A 20,187-nucleotide genomic window follows, 5' to 3' on the forward strand; every position below is an offset into this window, starting at 1 on the left:
GCAAATGCTGTTTGATCTGCCGAGTTCCTCCAGCGCTTTGGGTGTGCTAAGTTTGTGGATGGCTAGATGCACAATATCTTCTCCAAAGCTCTAAACTTGCTGGGGGAAACAGAAAAGGAGAGAATAGTCGGGAGCATCACTTCGGGAAGGCAATGCTAACTTGAAAAATTGATCTCTGAAGCAGAGCACGATTTCCATATTAAAGAACAAATCTGAGATAAGACCATAAGACATAGGAGCAGAATTAGGTCATTCAGCCCATCGAGATGACAGCTATAATCGACTAAATCTTTCCTCATCAGCAAAAAAAGACCCAAAAAGATATTTAATTACGTCTTCAATCGTTGTCATACGTCAGCATCTTTTGTATAGATAAAAGAGAAAAGCATGTATATCAAGCATCTTGTTCCAACAAGAATTAGTAATCCACGGAATATGCACATGGAATTGGATAAATTGATATTAGGTAATCTCTCGAATTAAATAATTCATTCATGCAAAATTTAGTGCAGGTTGACAGCAGTTTATTGGAAAAATAGACTGCTTGCACAGATGGTAAATTAGAAAACATTTTTTTAGTGGACATCAGGAAAAATAACAGATTTTACGCACTCAGAAGGGATAATGCTTCGCGACATTCCACAGCTGTCAATCACAACGATGACGCATGCGCGCTTTTTCAGGGGCAAAGTTGTGGTTCCCGCCTTCCAGGGGCCGGGCCTGTGTTACCGGGGTACCGGTGGTGTCGCTTTTAGGAAGAGCTGTAGGTAAATTATTAAAGGATTTTAAATGAATCTGCTTACAGATTGGAAAAGGGACACTTAAGAAAGGTAGAAATGCGAGGAGGAGATAAAGTTGCGAGTCTGGTGGATGGGGGAATTACCTCAGGGCACCATCTTTCTGCAAACATTGCTCTGGCCCCACGCCTTGCATTCAAAATTAGTGGCCAAGAACGAGACCGCCATTAAATCAGCGCTCAGAGACCGTTTCTCCCGAGAGATGAAACACGTGTGCCGGGGACCCAGCTCCCTGGGAGAGGGTGAGATGGGGGAAGGCAGCAAGGCGTGGTGAGAGAAGGCACCCGGCCATCTGTCAGCACATGGGGCAGGGGCAGGGGCCTGCAGCCGCTCGCACTCACCGCATCGGTCCGGGCGAAGGCAGCTCCTCCCACATACCGAGTCTTGGGCCGTGCCAGCTACCGAATTGAAAGTACATTGGTGTACAGTCCGGCTGGTGGTCCAAGAGCGCTACTGGAAATCCAAGAAATGCAGACATCTGGGACAGGAATAAACTTGGTAGAACGCAGCGGGACAGGCAGCATTCGTGGAAGAAAATAGACAATTGCCGTTTCGGGCCGAGACCCTTCATCAGGACTGAAAGAGTAGAGAGGACATAGCCAATATAAAGGGAGGATGAGAAACTGGTAAACGATAGATGACGGTGCTCTGCATGGTACTAGTGTACAAGTAAGATGAAGCATGGCATGAAACACGAGTTTTATTTTTTAATTGATAGACACATGCACTTCATATAGTATATGTACATTAAGGACAGCTATAGCAAGTGGTGACAATGGAGCTTGCATTTATATAGAACTTTTCAATCTACTTTTAGCTTGTCCAAAAGCACTTCAGAACCAATTTGAAAGGTTGTAAGCATTGTGATATAAGAAATGTAGCAGCTGGCTCCCATAAAGTACACTAACATTAAGTGGTAAATAAGTATCGGTCACTAACTCTGATCCTTCCTCTGTCCTTATCTGTTGTGGGAAAATGTTTGCATCCATTTAGAATATTAAGCTAGGAGCAACATACAAAATGTTGGAGGAGCTCAGCAGGTCAGGCACCATCAATGAAAATGAATAAACAGTGAACATTTTGGGCCAAAACCCTTTATCGAGACCAAAATGTCAACTGTTTATTTATTTCCTTAGATGCTGCCTGACCAGCTGAGTTCCGTCAGCATTTTATGTGTGTTCTGGATTTCTAGTATCTTTGCAATATCTTGTGTTTATATTAAACTAGATGCTGGTTTAACAGCTCTTTGGAAAATGCAGCATTCCAGTAGTAGTGCACTGGAGTGTCAATCTCTTTTAAAAAATTATTCAATTTTTATTTATTTAGAGATACAGTACAGTAAAAGGCCCTTCTGCCCCAATGGGTCTGCGCTGCCCATGCACATCCAAGTGACCAATTAACTTAGTTTGGAATGTGGGAAGAAAGTGGAGCACCTGGCAGAACTAGCTCAGTCACAGGGAGAACATTAAAAACTTCTCACAGACAACGGCAGGAATTAAATCAGGTTTGCTGGCGCTATAATAGTGTTATGCTAACTGCTATACTACCATGCCAATTCACTTTTTGCTCTTAGGTTATTAGAGTGGGACTCAAGCACCTACTGGCACATTAGCAAACACCAAGAAAGTGAACTCATTATGATCAGTATTTTGAGATGGTGTGGGCATGAGGTTTTTTTGGCTCAAGGTGTGCATCACTTTGTTGAAATACATTTATTTGAATTGAATTTACTTTATTTCTTACATCCTTCACGAGGAGTAAAAATCTTCATGTTATGTCTCCCTCTAAATGTATTACTGTGATTACTGTGCAATCACAGTAATTTATGATAAATAAACCAGTCAATGTAACATAGAAATACACTCAAGTCAGCATGAGTTAATCAGTTTGATGGCCTGGTGGAACAAGCTGACTCAGAGCCTGTTGATCCTGGCTTTTATGCTGCGGTACCATTTCCTGGATGGTAGCAACTGGAACAGTTTGAGGTTGGGGTGACTTGGGTCCCCAATGATCATTCGGGCCCTTTTTATACACCTGTCTCTGTAAATGTCCTGAGTCAAGGGAAGTTCACAACTGCAGATGCATTGGGCTGACCACACCACTTTCTGCAGAATCCTGCGATTAAGGGAGGTACAGTTCCCATACCAGGGAGTGATGCAGCCAGTCAGGATATTCTCAATCGTGCCCCTGTAGAAAGTTCTTAGGATTTGGGGGCCCATACCAAACTTCCTCAGCCATCTGAGTTGAAAGAGATGCTATTGTGTCTTTTTCACCAAACAGCTGGTGTGTACAGACCACATGAGGTCTTCGGTGATGTGGATGCTGAGGAACCTAAAGCCATTTAACCTCTCAACCCCAGATCCATTGATGTCAATAGGGGTTAGCCTGTCTCCATTCCTTCTGTAATCCACAACCAGCTCCTTTGTTTTTCTGACATTGAGGGAGAGGTTGTTTTCTTGACACCACTGTTCAGAGAGATGACTTCTTCCTTGTAGGCCACCTCATTATTGTTTGAGATTAGGCCAATCAATGTAGTGTCATCAGCAAATTCAATTAGCAGATAATAACACTGGCAAGTTTCATCTTTCACCTGAGCTGCTCTGGGGAGAAATTAAGCTTTTTAATCATAGGAAGAGGGCATTGGATAATGTACCCCTAAATGTACACTAACAAACAACATAAGTGGAGGTTTGAGAGCAAATCATTTATTCATTCTAGGTCTGAAAATGTTGTCTCACATAAAGAAATGAAAGTGACTTTCTCTACAGGTTGAAATATTACATCAATCTGCACAAAAACTGGAGAAAATATGAAAGAAAAGTGATTAAAATATAAATTAAGATTTTTGAGCGGTTGAAGGATGATGGGCAATTGCTGGTATTTAAAATTTGTGACCGAAGTAATTAATATAAAAGGATTAAAGTCTAAATTTCTGTCAGAATGTATCCAGTTATAGGTGTGTATATTTTAAGTTTTATCCATTTTGTATATATACATCACCGATTTTCCTTGGAGGAGAAAGATATAGAAAATGTAAAACTATTAATGCACATTTATTGTTATTTTATAGTAGATTGAATTAAATTTGTATGAGAATATAAATTACATAATATATTTTAGCTAAAAGGATAAATTTATAGGTAGTGATAGATTCATTAGATGACACAATGTGAGATTGACTTGCAACAGTTTCCCACCTCATTTTCATGATTATTGGACATGAAAATGTCCATGAACATTGGACATGCAGCAATGTTCTTTGCACATTAGGTGCCTATTCATGATGTGCACTTTTGTGAATGGCTGTTGTCAAATGAAACCTATTTACTGCTGATTGAAATCAGCCTGGAGTGCTGCAAGGGAAGAAACTTGTTGCATTAAACAGTTGTTGGCAATCATTTCAAAGCTTTTAGAAACTTTCTAGAAGCAATGACAGAATAGAGCAGAGAGTAGCTGCCTTGATTTTCTGATCAAAATCAAAAGGAGGGCATTTAAAATCGATGTCAAATATAATTCTGAAATGCGATAAGGAATTTGTTAATGATAATTAACTCAGAAGCATGGTGAAGATAATTGAAGATTCACCTGAATAACGGTGCTACTTGCCTTAATTATTGGTGCATGCTGGATTCTCCCCAACTTGTCTAAGAGTAGCGGTACTACCCAAGATCTATTTAAGAATTACTCTCTCAATTACATCTATGTCTCAGAGTTTGTTCATTTATTTAGTTATTGAGATACAGCATGGAATAGAGTCATGTCGTCCAGCAATATCCTGATTTAATCCTAGCCTAATGATGAAATAATTTACAACGACCAATAACCTATCGCCCATTACGCCCTTGGACAGTAGGGGGAAACCGGAGCACCTGGAGGAAACCCATGTGATCATGAGGAGAATGTACACACTCCTTACAGATGGCGGTGGGAATTGAATCCTGGTTACCTGTACTGTGAAGTGGTGTGCTAACCACTACACTATTGTGCTGTCCAACATGCTTACGTGTATCCACATACTTGTATGTTCAACCATGAAGTTCAAATCATATACATTGTAGGGTACCTCACACTGAAGGTGGTAGAAATTTTCCACAAGCAACACTAGACTGATGTATCAATATCATGTCCATCAGAATAGTTGTTTAAAAGATAGAGTGCTGCACATCATGTTGGTCATACAGAAACATGGCCAGCAGCAGTACAGCTTCCGTGGCCAGTCATTGTACGGAGAACATTGATGATGACCGTTTATTCCTGTCTAATCTGCCTTTGCATTTCCCACTTCCTCATCACTGAATATTTTTCTAATTTAGAAGATGATGTGGACATACTTCTTTCCCCTTTCTACCCATCATAACATATCTCTTTTGGCTGGAGATGAACTCCCATCTGGACCTGTTTTGCTCTCTGAATAACAAGAGCCAAGAAGAAGGATCATGGTTTGATCTGTTATTTATAACCTACCCTTTCTGATGCCAACAGATGGTTTATCATACTGGATAGTTAAGATTAAGGTCTGGTTTTAGTGAGTGAGTGGCTACGAATGGGATGCAGGTAGAAAAGCGCCAAGATCCTAGGGGCCAAAGTCACATATAAGTTCAATCCAGAGGGCTCAGGTGAAGACTGATGGGGAAGCTCATAAATAAAACCTGTTGGACATATTACATCAAAATGTTGTGGATTTGATACGACTGCCTGATGGGTAATGAAGTGCCTACCTTGGATTTTACAGTCGAGCCGTACAGATTCTACATGTATGCGGGATAAATCTGGACAATATTTCACATTATAGTGTTGTAAATCTGCTGGAAGAACTTGCCTGGTCTCCAGTACTGTAGTTGGAATGGTGTCTGGTCCTGTAGTTTTTGCTTTATCAAGTGCCCTCAGCGGTTTCTTCATTTCACATAGGAGTCAAAAAGACTAGAAACTGACTTGTCTGATAATTGGGATTACAGGAGGTTGTCAAGCATGTCACAGTTATGGCTAGACTTCATAATACTGCAAGTTTAAGAAACAGGAATGTTAACAGAAGTGTTAAAACAGTCAACTGGAAACCAAATCTTTAATTGCTATGAGAAAGCGGAATCTAATGGTACTAGATTGAAATGTGTTTCCTATTACAGTATATTTCCAAGTTTAATATAAATTACACTACTTTGAGATTCATTTTCATGCAGGTATTTTCAGGAAAATAGAAATACAATGTAATTTCATGAATAATTATACATAAACAAAAACCGACGAACAACTAATGTGCAAAGCAAATAAAATAATACTGTAAAACTATACAAATAAAATACTATTGAGAACATGAGTTATAAAGTGAGTCTGTAGGTCATAGAATTAGTGGTGAATGAAGTTATTCATAGCAGTTCAGGAGCCTGATTGTTGTAGAGTAATAACTGCTCCTGAACCTGGTGGTGTTGGACCTAAGGCATCTGTACATACTGCTTGATGGTAGTGTTTAGAAGAGGGCATAGTCTAGGTGGTGAGGGTCACTGATGATGGATGTTGCTTTCTTGGGGCAGCATTCCATTTAAAAGTACTCAGCACTGGGGAGGGCTTTGTCTGTGATGGACTAATTTCCAAGTAACATGCATGGCAAAGTTGCTAAAAGAACATAAAACCAATTATGATCAATGCCGATTACAGTTATGCTTCAAGGAATCATTCATCGTTGTTTTCAAACTTACTGACCTACTTGGTTCCCACTACAGCTGCGTGCTATTTAGGATTTCCTTGTAAAGGTCAGAGTGCAAAGAACTTTCATCATGCTGTAAATTGCGGAATTTTGATCTAATATTAATCTAGTGAACATGAACTTACAACGTCAGGGCTACTGTTGAATCATTGCTGGGTTCTTTCAGTGTAAATGTTGATGCAATCTATCATGCTTCCTAGTTGGCAAGAAATATGAATTGTCCCATAAATATGCTCATGACATATGAAGATGGAAGCAAATCATAACCTGTTACTAAGTGCAACGTTTATAGCCAATATTTAGTGGTATTGTGGGGGGGGGGGGGAATATGCAATGCAAAGTAGACCTTTGACACCATCCCAGAGATTTCTCTGTAGTAACAAACTCAACAGTGGTGACCTCGCATCGATTTTCATGGCACAGCAGAGTGCAGCAGGAATGCAAGTTAGGTTCATGGTACAATAACTATCAGTACTTCTGCCTAAAAAAGGGGGGCTTTCCTTGATCTCTGGATGTGTTAAAATGTTTTACAAGCAATTAATTATTTTTGATGTATAGTCAGTGTTTAGTCAGAGGAAATTTGGAAAGGTGTCATAATTAGCATTGTGATTAAACAGTGGTGAAGGTAATTCATATGCTATTTAATGTACCGAGTGACAAGCCAGGATGATGTACAACTTGGAAGGAAATTTGTAATATGGTGGCAGGTAGTATAGTGACTAATGCAATGCTCTATAGTGCCAGCGATCCCCGATCGGAATGCTGCTGTCTATAAGGAGTTTGTATGTTTTCCTCATGACTGGGTGAGTTTCCTCTGGGTGCACCTGTTTCCTCCCACATCCCAAAGACGAACGGTTAGGGTTAGGGTGAGCAAGTTGTGGCCATGCTATGCTGGCGCCAGAAGCATGGCGACATTTGCAGGCTGCCTCTGGCACAGTCATTGGACTGTGTTGGTCATTAACACAAAATGACACATCTCATGCTATGACAGATAAAGTTAATCTTCATTTCATTTGCCTATTTAGGATGGAGATGGAGATTCCTGATTTATGAAGTGGTGTCAGAGTAGCTGAACCGAGACCCCACAGTGCATTTTGTACTTAGTACATTGTGCAATGATGATGGAAGAAATGAATGCTAGGGTCACGAATGGTGACAAGTATTGTTGGAGCTTCACATTCAAGTAATTGAAGTAAATTGCATCATTCTTGTGGCTTGCAGACAGCTATAAGGCTTTGAAGTATCAGGAGAGATATACTTGTTGTAGGATACAGAGCATCTGACCTACTTAATTTGCCTGAGCATTGCTAGTTCTTACCATTTGCAGGCAAGGACTGCTTTATTTTCTGAGAAGTTGCAATTGAAATAGAAAAGGTGCAAATTTCAGTGAGTATCCCCAGTAAGAAAGAAAATTCAATAAATGAAACAACTGTTGACATCTGGTCCCAGGACTCTGCCCTGAGGAACTCCTGTGGCTGGGGAGAGTGAAGACTAAATAATGGTTAGAGAATAGGCCTGGAAAACTTGCCATGGATTTTTTTTTTGCAGCTAATCAGTATCAGCTTTATTATCACTGATATGTGACGTGAAATTTAGTTGTTTTGTGGCAGAAGTATAGTGCTGAGATAAAAACCAATTAATAAGGAATAATGAGATAGTGTTCACAGACCTTTCAAAATCTGATAGTGATGGCAAAATCATTGAGGATAGGTCTTCAGGCTCTTGAATCTTTTCCCTAATGTTAGTATCAAGAAGAGGGCATGTCCCAGATGGTGAGGGTCCTTAATGATTGATGCTGCAAATGTAACTTTGCTTTTTATCTCATGTGATGGCAGCATTTCATAAACGTGACAGCGAAGCATCATCAAAGTTTGTGTTGAAGTATGAAAGTGGAGCATGAAACCACAGACTTAACTTGAATGTGTGTTTTGTACCACAGAATTAAACTAACATTCAATATTAACCTGCATGGGTAGAAACAAAATGCCATTAAATCATTTGTGGAAGTGAAACAGGATAGACAATGAATAATAAATTGAAGAACATAAAAATAAATAACTGGGAGAAAATATAGTGACATTTATCCTCTTTCTTTCTTATAAGTGCAGATTGCCTTGAGTCACAGTGTAGACACGTATTATGCTCAGATCATCACCAGTATAATAGATGCAATAACTTATTTTTAACATAAAGTTAATTCCTCTAATAAAATATTGTCCAGAAAAGATATGATACAAACCCATTAGTCTAAAAGATAACACCTTTGTTTTTGCAGTTTCTCATATATATGATAATGTATCTAATCTGTAGACATGACCCCACAAAATTTTACATATTACTTTGTGGACTTTTTTTAAACACTTTGCCTCTAATAACTCGGTGTAGACAAATTGTTTAGCTTATATCGTGGCTTGCATAAACTACAGTTACAACTACATGAGGACAGTTGTGCCTTCAACCCTGCCATCAGACAAAAGATTCCATCGCATAAAAATCTTGGTTCCTATCTGCAGCTGAACTCGCCTCGTCTTTGCCTCATTCACCTGCTGCAGATGTTTACCTCTCTGTACAGCCACTCTATTCCACTGCTGTCCTAGCTCGTCTCTCTTCCTCCACTAGCTCATCCAAAACTCTGCTTTTGCTTCAGTCCTACTTCATATTAAGTGCCAGTCATTTGCCTGGCCAGAATTAACTCCTTGTCTCTAAGTTGTTTAATTCAATCTTTTTTCTTTGTATTTAAATCCATTCATAGCTTTTCTCTCTCCCATTCTAGTTTTCAGCATATATACATTTCCTTCAAACCTCTGGACTTTTTTTTTTGCATTGTTTCTCCCTTCCCATTTGCTATGCCTTCTGTGGTTCTGGACTTGAAACTCCAGGGTACTCAACTTAAACTGTTTCCTTTCCAGAACTGTTGTTAACTCCACCTTTTCATTACAGTATTTCTAATATCCCCTTTTCACTAAGGATGTCCATTTCTCTTTATAAATCCTTCCCCATATCAGAAAAATGTTTTGATAGCCCTGCATTTCTTTATACAGAGGACCAAATTCACCCATTTGCTATTACCCTCCTCTGTCTAATTAAACTTGCTGTCACAGGGATTATATTCTTATTTGACTCTCCTTGTTCTTATTACAAGCTATTGTTATACGTAACCTAATGAGAATTAATGTGTGAAGCAACACACACAAAATGCTGGTGGAACACAGCAGGCCAGGCAGCACCTATAGGGAGAAGCACTGTCGACGTTTTGGGTCGAGACCCTTCGTCAGGTGTGAATATTATTTCATTATATATATAATACACACACACACACACACACACACACACACATATACACATATATATATATATATATATATTTCATTATATATGAAAAACATTTTTTCCTGATGTTACTCAGGATCTCCCTCTCATCCCACTTCATTATATATTGACTATTTTGTAGTGTTTTCTATTCTGTTCTAAACTGGAAACTGTATTCAACATTGCTTCTAATTTTCATTATTACCTTGTCTTAAGATGGTTCACTGTTGATGTTCCCCTTTCTCAATTTCTCTAATTCTATTTATCAATCTATAAATGATTGATACATTTCCATCATAACCCTATTCACTCCAAACACTATTTTCAATCCTGTGATTGTAAGGACTTTGTTTTTTGTTCCCAGAATCTTAGTCCGCTATGGTCTGATGATTATAATTGTCACTGCTTTCTAGAAAGCAAAAATAAGCATTTATCTGAATCTTGATTGGCAAGAGTGTTAACTTGTTTCATTTATTTTTGCTGAATTGCATTTACTTCCTTACCAAAACTTTGAGAATTACCCCTGCACGCAGTTTACACCCTACATACCTTCACATTATTCTTAAAATAGTTCCTTCCTAGTTTATGAACACTGGATTTATGTAGAGCCTGACATATGATCAGGTACTTTGGATACCAGCAGGATGTATTTGTTGTCTTCTGTGGAGCTGCAGGCATGGTCCCACAAACTATGTGGAAACTTGTGATCGCATTTCTGACTTGCAAATTGCTTGGCTCAGGAATAGTTCTCAGGAATGGAACCTTCCCAAATGAATAGCAAGCTAACAGGCCTTTAATTTTCTACATGGAGGCACAGGTGACTGCAGAAACAGGAATCTGAAGCAACATAGAAACGCTGGAGGAACTCAGCAGGTCAGGAGGCATCTCGGGGGGAAATGGACAGTTGCCATTTCGGGCTGAGCCCATTCTTCTGGAAGTCCAGATGAAGGGACTTGACCCAAAACATGAATTGTCCATTTCCCGCCATTGATGCTGCCTGACGTGCGGCGTTCAGTATGCAGCTTATTTTCAACCTTCTGTCTTCATTCTTTCTTAACAAGGCCATTACATCTGTAGATTTTCCATTCATTAAACCACTTATACTTAAAACAAAGATATGGTTGATCTAAACATGAATATAATATCATATTTTTAGAACCAAGATGAAATGTTAATCCTTGAGATATTTTAGGATTTATTGTTACGATATATGTTTCTTCTGCTTGATGTAAAGATGCATTTAAACTGTTTCTCTTTTCCATAGATGCTGCCTAGCCTGCTAAGTTCCTCCAGCGTTTTGTGTGTGTTGCTTGGATTTCCTCATTTGTGATTAAAACTGTTTAACTTGATTCATTGAATTGCATGAACACAAGTAGTACAAGAATGTTTATTTTAAGTTTAATTTCTTCTAGAAAAAACTGCAGAAATGACCTCAAACATATGGAACATCAGAGAGATGTTAAACATTCCAACAGGAGCTGGGTAAGTAGCAATATTTTTTAAAATTGAGCTTTTATACGACTACTGAGCAGGTAATTCCTGATACACAGGCATTGGAGAATGGATGGTGCTACTGCCCTGAAAATAGATTGGAAAAAAAGTAATTATTTCTTTTATGCTGAAATCACACATTGATAGCAATGTGTGATTCAAGTTTTGATAGCTGTCCTGAATATCAGTTAATTGGACTGGACATTTCCTGTCATGATTTATCCAAATACAAATACCATTTTTCATGCATCAATTTGCATGAGGTTTATTGAAAATTTACTGACAAATTGAATCAAAATGTCATGAATTGCAACCTTCATTTTTCATTTACTCTGAATCAATGCATGTAGTCATTTTTAGGTGGAAAAGTCATAACTTTTAGATACTCCATCTACCTATGGTTTTCCCCATTTCCATGAAAGCCTGTGCAGCAAACCACTGCCATTTATTAATATGCATTTTAAAAAGGAGAAAAGCTGGATAGTACTTGCTTAAAACAAAGGTATCACAGATTCAAAATTTTGATTTGTTATTGGGTGCTACATTTGAAACACAATTCAGTGTATTAAAAGAGAGAGAGATCCAATTACTTGTTGCAAATATTTAAATTTGATTGCTGAGTGCAGTGAAAATCCAGTAATAGTTGCATCTGAAGTTTATTGCAGGCATTGCTTCCTCCTGTTTGCCCTTTGTAGATGAGCCTGATCAATGTTTGTATATTATGATATATAGCTTTATTTGGAAGCAGTTGCACAAAGCACTTTGTATCATCTTAGATATTTATATAGTTATGCATGCTGTGCCCTTTTCCTTCTCATTGTAAACATTTTTACAATGCAGTTATATTGGTCTGTCAGGAGATGTTCATATGCAAAGTACTTGGACCTAAGTTCTCTTTAATTACTGTCCAATTTCTGGTTAATTTAGATCTGCAAACAAACAAAGTTCATTTATTAAATGCTACTTCTCCAATCTACATTATAAACATACCACTTGCAGCAAAACAGCATTTGCTCTTTTCTTTTATAGTCTCCTAGAAATTAAGTAGGATCCATCTAAATCTTGCTGGAGGAACTCAGCCGGCCGGCAGCATCTATGGAAAAGAGTAAACAGTCGATGTTTTGGGCTGAGGCTCCTCATCAAGACTGGAAAAAAAGATGAGGTCTGAGTAAGAAGGTAGGGGAGGGGAGGAAGAAGTACAAGGTGGTAGGTGATAGATGAAACCAGCAGGGGGAGGGGTGAAGTAAAGAGCTGAGAAGTTGATTGGTAGAAGAGTTAAAGGGCTGGGGAAGGGGGAATCTGATAGGAAAGGGTAGAAGGCCTTAGAAGAAAGAGAAGGGGGAGGAGCAGCAGAAAGAGGCTCTTAAGGTAAGGAGATGAGGTGAGAGAGGGAATTGGGGATGGGGATGGTGTAGGTGGGGGTGCAATTACTAGAAGTTCGAGGAATCGATGTTTGTGCTATCAGGTTGGAGGCAACACACGCAGAATATAAGTTGTTGCTCCCGCAACCTGAGTGTGGCCTCCTTGCAACTGTAAAGGAGGCCATGGACTGACAAGTCGGATTGAGAATGGGAAGCAGAATTGAAATGGGTGGCCACTGGGAGATAGCACTTTTTTGGGTGGATGGAACTTTGGTGCTTGGTGAAGTGGTCTCCCAATCTACGTTGTCTCTCATCAATACACAAGTGGGCACACCAGGAGCACTGGATACAGTAGATGACCCTAGCAGACACACAGGTGAAGTGTTGTCTCACCTGGAAGCCGGATCGATCGGGAAACAGAGGTCTCCGCAGACGACACTCGCGAGGGCACCCGTGGCAGGCTCGTTCCCCTCTCTGTCTCGGTGCACACAGTGCGTCTTTCTTCTTAAAAAGCTTTTGCTACCGTTGGTCTGCCGGCCGTCGCCCATGGTCCCCGCTCAGACCCTGTCCGCAACCCCCAGTGCATTCTCGGACTTTTGTGGTTTCATTTCGGAAAGCATAAAGCTTTATCATTGTACGTCGGAGCTCGCCGGGCCTCCTGCTTACTTCGGACTCCGCACTGAGTGTCACCCATACCACTGGTAATCCTTTTAAGTGCCTCTGGAAAACGTGTTCCCAAAAATCTCCGGGAACCCCGCCAATCCCCCCCGTACAGAAATTGCATGTGTCAAGTCAGCGGGATGCCTGCCGGAAGTCCTGCCGGGCAGGTTGCACCTTGGCCCCGCCAGGCGGGGCAAATCCGACCTTCATAGTGCTCTCCGGGCTTAACTCGTTAACCAGCGCCGCGACTGACTGTACAACAATGACGTGTCAAACCGGTGGTAACACAGTTCTAAGAGTAAATACCAGGAGGGAGATTAGTGGGGAGGGACAAATAGAGAAGGGAGTCGCGTAGGGAGTGATCCCTGTGGAAAATGGGAAGTGGAGGGGAGGGAAAGATGTGCTTGGTGGTGGGATCCCGTTGGATTTGGTGGAAGTTATGGAGAATTAAGTGTTGGACGTAGAAACTAATGGGGTGGTTGGTGAGCAGAAGAGGAACCTTATCCCCAGTGGGGGGGGGAGAAGGCAGATGTGTGTGAAATGGAGGAGATGTGTGTGAAGGCAATGTTGATGGTGGAGAGTGGAAAGCCCCTTTCTTAGTTCTGGAATGAAATGCCTCATTCTGAGAACTGATGTGGCAGGGGCAGAGGAACTGAGAGAAGGGGGCTGGCATTTTTACAAGTGACAGAGTGGTAAGAGATATAGTCCAGGTAGCTGTGAGAATCATTGGGCTTATAAGATATCAGTAGATGAACTATCTCCAGAGACAGACAGATCGAGAAAGGGGAGTGCGATGTTGGAAATGGACCAAGTAAATTTGAGGGCAGGATGAAAGTTAGAGGCAAAGCTGATGAAGTCAACAAGCTCAGCATGAGTGCAGGAAGCACTGTCAATGTAGGATCGGAAAAAATGGGAGTGATAGTGGTGTAGGCTTGTAACATAGGCTGTTCCACAAGGCCGACAAAAAGGCAGGCATAGCTGGGACCCATGTGAGTGCCCATGGTTACACTTTTGGTTTGAAAAAAGTGGGAGGGGCCGAAGGAGAAATTATTGAGTGACGACCAGTTCCACCAGATGGAGGAGAGTGGTGATGGAGGGCACACACCAACCTGATAGTTCCCTTACCCCACACCTCCCATTTCTACCTCTGCTCTGTCTGCAAACATACACAATATAAGTCTAACTATACCATCTTTATTTACTCTTAATTTCATGAATCGAAATGCCTCCTGAACATAAAGGTACTACATGTTTCGTCGTTTATTGCATCTGGTGCTCCCAGTATAGCCTCCTCAGCATTAGTGAGACCTGAAGCAGATTGGGGAATCACTTCATCAAGCACCTCCTCTCTGTTACCATGATGCCCAGTGGCCAGCCATTTGAAATCCATATCCCCCTCCCATTTTCACACTGACATGCCTGCCCGCAGCCTCCTGTACTGCCAAGTTGAGGCTACTTGCAGACTGGAGGAGCCAACACCTGATATACCATCTTGGTATCTCCAACCTGACAGCACCAATTTAGGTTCCTCCGATTTCCAGTAACTACTCCCCTCTGTACCCACATTCTTTGTTTTTCCTCATCCCTCTGGCCACTTTACCCCTTCTCTTTCCCCTCCCCTGTCCTCATTCAGCCCGTTGCCCATACCTTCATCCCTCTGGATCCCCACCTCCTTCCATGGTCTACTGTTCTCTCTCATCAGATTCTGCCTTCTTCAGCCCCTTTGTCTCTTCCACTTATCACCTTATTTCTCAAATTGTGGTCCTGTCCCCTCCCACCCTACCTTCCTGTCTCCTACCTTCCCCCTCATCTGATTCACCTATCACCCACCAACCTGTGGTCCTCTTCCTCCCTCCACACCCCCAACCCTTTAATTCTGGGTGCTGCCCCCTTTCCAGTCGCGATGAAGGGTCCTGACCTGAAATGTTGACTGTTAATTTTCCTTTATAGATGCTGCCTGAACTTAAGATTTCCTGTAGCATTATCAGAGCTTTCGCTACATTTCTTCCTTGAGCTTTTTAAATGTGGAAGGCCTTGGGTTGTCAGGAGGTGAGTTACTGACTTAAGGATACCCAGCCTCTGCTCTGAAATTAACCACAGTGTTTAGGTTGTGGAAGTAGCCCTCTTGGCCTTTCAAGCCTCTTTTGCCATTTATCAAAACCATGTTGAACCTTCCTAAACACAATTTTCCTCATAACATTGGTTTAATATTCAGAAATCAAATTATGTCTGTTTTGAATGAACCAGATGATTGATTCTCCAAGGTTTAGTGGAGTAGAGCATTCAAGAGATTCACCTTGTCTGTGTGTGTGTGTGTGTGTGGGGGGGGGGGGGGAAGGGGGGTACTATAGTCTGTTGCATGTAGCAGAACTGGCCTAACAGTTTTAGCAACCTGTTTCAATTCTGACCTCTGGTGATATTGGCATATTCTCCCTGTGACTGCATGGGTTTTCTTCCTTTATCCAAAATGTATGCTGGCAGTTTGGTGAATTATCTATTTTTAAATTGCTATTGCTGAAGATGGATTCAAGGAGAAATGAGGCAAGGGGTCTGTTTTAAAGAACGTGTGAGAATAATGTGCTAGAATAATGTGAGAATAAAGGCTAGAGGTGAGTATAATGAGGTAATGGGATTGATAGAATTGCTCTGAGATGCAGCATAAACTTTGGTAGATGAATCTTTACATTTTTATGAAATATGAAAAATATACGCAACTTGTCCTCATCTTGGTTTGAAAATGGCCCACATCATTGTAATTTTACATCCATTGGCTCTTCTCTCTGTGAAAAATTTTATTGTGTTTAGGTAAGGAGACTAAAATTTTACTCAATATTCCAGATTTGGTCCTACCAAGTTTCTAAGTAATTGCAGTAAGATTACATTCCTCTACTCAAATCCTCTCCTTATAAAAACCTGTGGAGCATTTGTCTTCTGAATCACTTGCTGCATTTGAATATTAGCTGTAATCAATAAAATTTCTCTGCAGTCGAAACACAAGTTGACAGATTTGGCTTCATATCAATGCATTTTTCAATTAATTGCATGTTTAATGCTTGCTTACCACTAATTCTTTCAATACAGGATGACTAAATCTGCCACTTGGAATAGTGCTCCCAGTGACCATTCCAGTTTGACTGATTCTCAGTTTCTTTTCGGATCACAATTTTGCCCTGAAAATTCAGAGTCTCAGGATTTTAACCTGCCTTCAAGAACCCAGAGGAACTCCCAGCAGAACTCACAACACAATGAAGTAAGACTAGTCTGAGTGGGTGTCTCAATCTCAGGATTCAATTTATGAGGGGCAAATAAAAAAGGAGCTATCATTCCTAGAGATTTGATTGAGTGTGTGTGTGTGTGTGTGTGTGTGTGTGCACATGCATGCGTGTGTGTATCTATAGAAAGAGAGAGAGAGAGATAGTATGAATGTAATAAGTAGTGCAAAAAGAGGGGAAAAATACTGAGGAAATGTTCCTGGGTTTATTGTCCACTTGAAAATCTGATGGTGGAGTGGAAGAAGCTATTCCTGCTATTCCTGAAATGTTGAGTATATGTCTTGAGGTTCCTGATCTCCTTGAGCATAGGACATGTCCTGGGTCATGGAGTCCTTAATGATGGATGCCACCTTTTAGAAGCATCGACTTCAGATTTACTATTCCCTCCAACCTTCAACTGAGGCAGAGCGCTCTGTCCTCAGTAAGGGCCTCACCTTTGTCCCCCTTCGCCCACACCTCAGCAAGTTCTGTGTACGCCATGATGACAAACTCTTCTTCCGCCGGCTCCGTCTCCGAGCTTACTTCTTTGGCAAGGACTCTCCTACCCCCACCGATGACCCCTTCTCCCATCTTCAACCCTCCTCGTCTTCATGGACACCCCGTTCTGGTCTTCTGCCTGCTCTGGATCTCTTTATTGCTAATTGCCGACGGGATATCAACCATCTCGACTTCACCACAATGTGTTCCAATTCCAACCTCACTCCTTCCAAATGCTCTGCTCTCCGCTCCCTCCGCACCAATCCCAACCTTACTATAAAACCCGCTGATAAGGGGGGGAGCTGTTGTAGTCTGCCGTACTGACCTCTACTTGGCCGAGGCACAGCGACAACTCTCTGATACCTCCTCTTATTTACCCCTTGATCATGACCCCACTAAGGAGCACCAGGTCACTGTCTCCTATACCATCACCAACCTTATCAGCTCTGGGGATCTCCCATCCACTGCCACCAACCTCATGGTTCCCACACCCCGCACTTCCTGTTTCTACCTCCTACCCAAGATCCACAAACCTGCCTTTCCAGGTAGACCAATTGTCTCAGCTTGCTCCTGCCCCACCGAACTCATTTCTGCATACCTTGACACTATTTTATCCCCCCTTGTTCAATCACTTCCCACCTATGTTCGTGACACTTCTCACGCTTTGAATTTTTTCAATGATTTTAAGTTCCCTGGCACCCACCTCCTTATTTTCGCCATGGACGTCCAGTCCCTATATACCTTCATCCCCCACCAGGAAGGTCTCAAAGCTCTCTGCTTCTTTTTGGATTCCAGACCTAACCAATTCCCCTGTACCACCACTCTCCTCCGCCTAGCTGAATTAGTTCTTACTCTCAATAATTTCTCCTTTGGCTCCTCCCACTTCCTCCAAACCAAAGGTGTAGCCATGGGCACCCGCATGGGTCCCAGTTATGCCTGCCTTTTTGTTGGCTTTGTGGAACAGTCCATGTTCTAAGCCTATACGGGTATCAGTCCTCCTCTTTTCCTTCCCTACATCGACGACTGCTTTGGTGCCGCCTCCTGCACGCATGCTGAGCTTGTTGACTTCATTAATTTTGCCTCCAACTTTCACCCTGCCCTCAAATTTACCTGATCTATTTCTGACACCTCCCTCCCCTTTCTTGATCTTTCTGTCTCCATCTCTGGAGACGGCCTATCTACTGATATCTACTATAAGCCTACAGACTCTCACAGCTACCTGGACTATTCCTCTTCCCACCCTGTCTCTTGCAAAAATGCTATCCCCTTCTCGCAATTCCTCCGTCTCCGCCACATTTGCTCTCAGGATGAGGCTTTTCATTCCAGGATGAAGCAGATGTCTTCCAATTTTAAACAAACGGGCTTCCCTTCTTCCACCATCAACTCTGCTCTCAAACGCATCTCTCCCACTTCCCGCACATCTGCCCTCACCCCATCTGCCCATCTCCCCACTCGGGATGGGTTCCCCTTGTCCTCACCTACCACCCCACCAGCCTCCGGATCCAACGTATAATTCTCCATAACTTCCGCCACCTCCAACGGGATCCCACTACCAAGCACATCTTTCCCTCCCCCCCTTTCTGCTTTTCGCAGGGATAGCTCCCTACGCGACTCCCTTGTCCACTCGTCCCCCCCATCCCTTCCCACCGATCTCCCTCCTGGCACTTATCCTTGTAAAAAGAACAAGTGCTACACCTGCCCTTACACTTCCTCCCTCACCACCATTCAGGGCCCCAGACAGTCCTTCCAGGTGAGGCAACACTTCACCTGTGAGTCGGCTGGTGTGGTATACTGCATCTGGTGCTCCCTGTGTGGCCTTTTATATATTGGTGAGACCCGTCGCAGACGGGGAGACCATTTCATTGAACACCTATGCTCTGTCCGCCAGAGAAAGCAGGATCTCCAAGTGGCTACACATTTTAATTCCACGTCCCATTCCCATTCTGATATGTCTATCCATGGCCTCCTCTACTGTTAAGATGAAGCCAAACTCAGGTTGGAGGAATGACACCTTATATACCGGCTGGGTAGCCTCCAACCTGATGGCATGAAAATTGACTTCTCTAACTTCCGTTAATGCCCCTCCCCTTCTTACCCCATCCCTGATATATTTAGTTTTTTTTCTCTCTCTGTCCATCACTCCTTCCTGTTCTCCATCTCCCTCTGGTGCTCCCCTCCCCCTTTCTTTCTCCCTAGGCCTCCCGTCCCATGATCCTTTCCCTTCTCTAGATCTGTATCCCTTTTGCCAATCACCTGTCTGGTTCTCAGCTTCACCCCACCCTGTCCGGTCTTCTCCTATCATTTCACAATTTCCCCTCCCCCTCCTACTTTTAAATCTCTTACTATCTTTCCTTTCAGTTAGTCCTGACGAAGGGTCTCGGCTCGAAATGTCGACAGCTCTTCTCCCTATAGATGCTGCCTGGCCTGCTGCATTCCACCAGCATTTTCTGTGTATGACTTTAGAAGGTGTCCTGGATACTGGGGAGGCTAGTGCCATTGATGGAGCTAGTTAAGTTTACAAGTTACTGCAGCTTTTTCTGCTCCTGTGTAGTGGCCCCTCCATACCAGATCATGATGAAACCAGTTAGAATGTTCTCTACAGTATATATGTGGAAATTTGTGAGTCTCTTTGGTGACATACCATTTCTCCTCAAATTCCTAATGAAATATAGCTGCTGTCATACCTTATTTGTAATTGCATCAATATGTTGAGCCCAGGATAGATCCTCAATGATGTTAAGAACCTGGAACTTGACACTGCTCACCCTTTTCACTTCTGATCCCTCAATGAGGACTGGTGTGTGTTCTTTTGACTTACCTTTCCTGAAGTGCACAATTAATTCCTTGGTAATACTGACTTTGAGTGCAAGGTTGTTGCTGTGACACCATTCAGCCAGCTGATCTACCTTGCTCCTGTACATCACCTTGTCACCATCTGAAATTCTGCCAACAATGGTTATGTTGTCAGCAAATTTCTAGATGGTGTTTGATTTGTGCCTAACTACGCAGTTGTGGGTGTGTAGACAATAGAGCACTGGGTAAGCACGCATCCTTGAGGTGCGCCAGTGTTGATCGTCAGTGCGGAGGAGATATTATTTCCAATCCCAACAGACTGTGGT

At 42.0% G+C, this 20,187-nt stretch overlaps 1 protein-coding gene across 1 annotated transcript in view; it reads left to right on the forward strand.

Moving 5' to 3' along the window:
• The first annotated feature begins 754 nt into the window (after nucleotides 1–754).
• Nucleotides 755–20,187, forward strand: part of ccdc36 (coiled-coil domain containing 36) — a 41,666-nt gene continuing 22,233 nt past the window's right edge. The window contains exons 1-3 of the mRNA XM_073072941.1: nucleotides 755–767; nucleotides 11,220–11,289; nucleotides 16,401–16,569. Coding sequence (XP_072929042.1) covers nucleotides 11,234–11,289; nucleotides 16,401–16,569 — 225 coding nt within the window. The 5' untranslated portion in view covers nucleotides 755–767; nucleotides 11,220–11,233. The remainder of the gene's footprint in view (nucleotides 768–11,219; nucleotides 11,290–16,400; nucleotides 16,570–20,187) is intronic.

This window comes from Hemitrygon akajei, chromosome 19, assembly GCF_048418815.1.
Source record: "Hemitrygon akajei chromosome 19, sHemAka1.3, whole genome shotgun sequence".
NCBI classification, from domain to species: Eukaryota; Metazoa; Chordata; class Chondrichthyes; order Myliobatiformes; family Dasyatidae; genus Hemitrygon; species Hemitrygon akajei.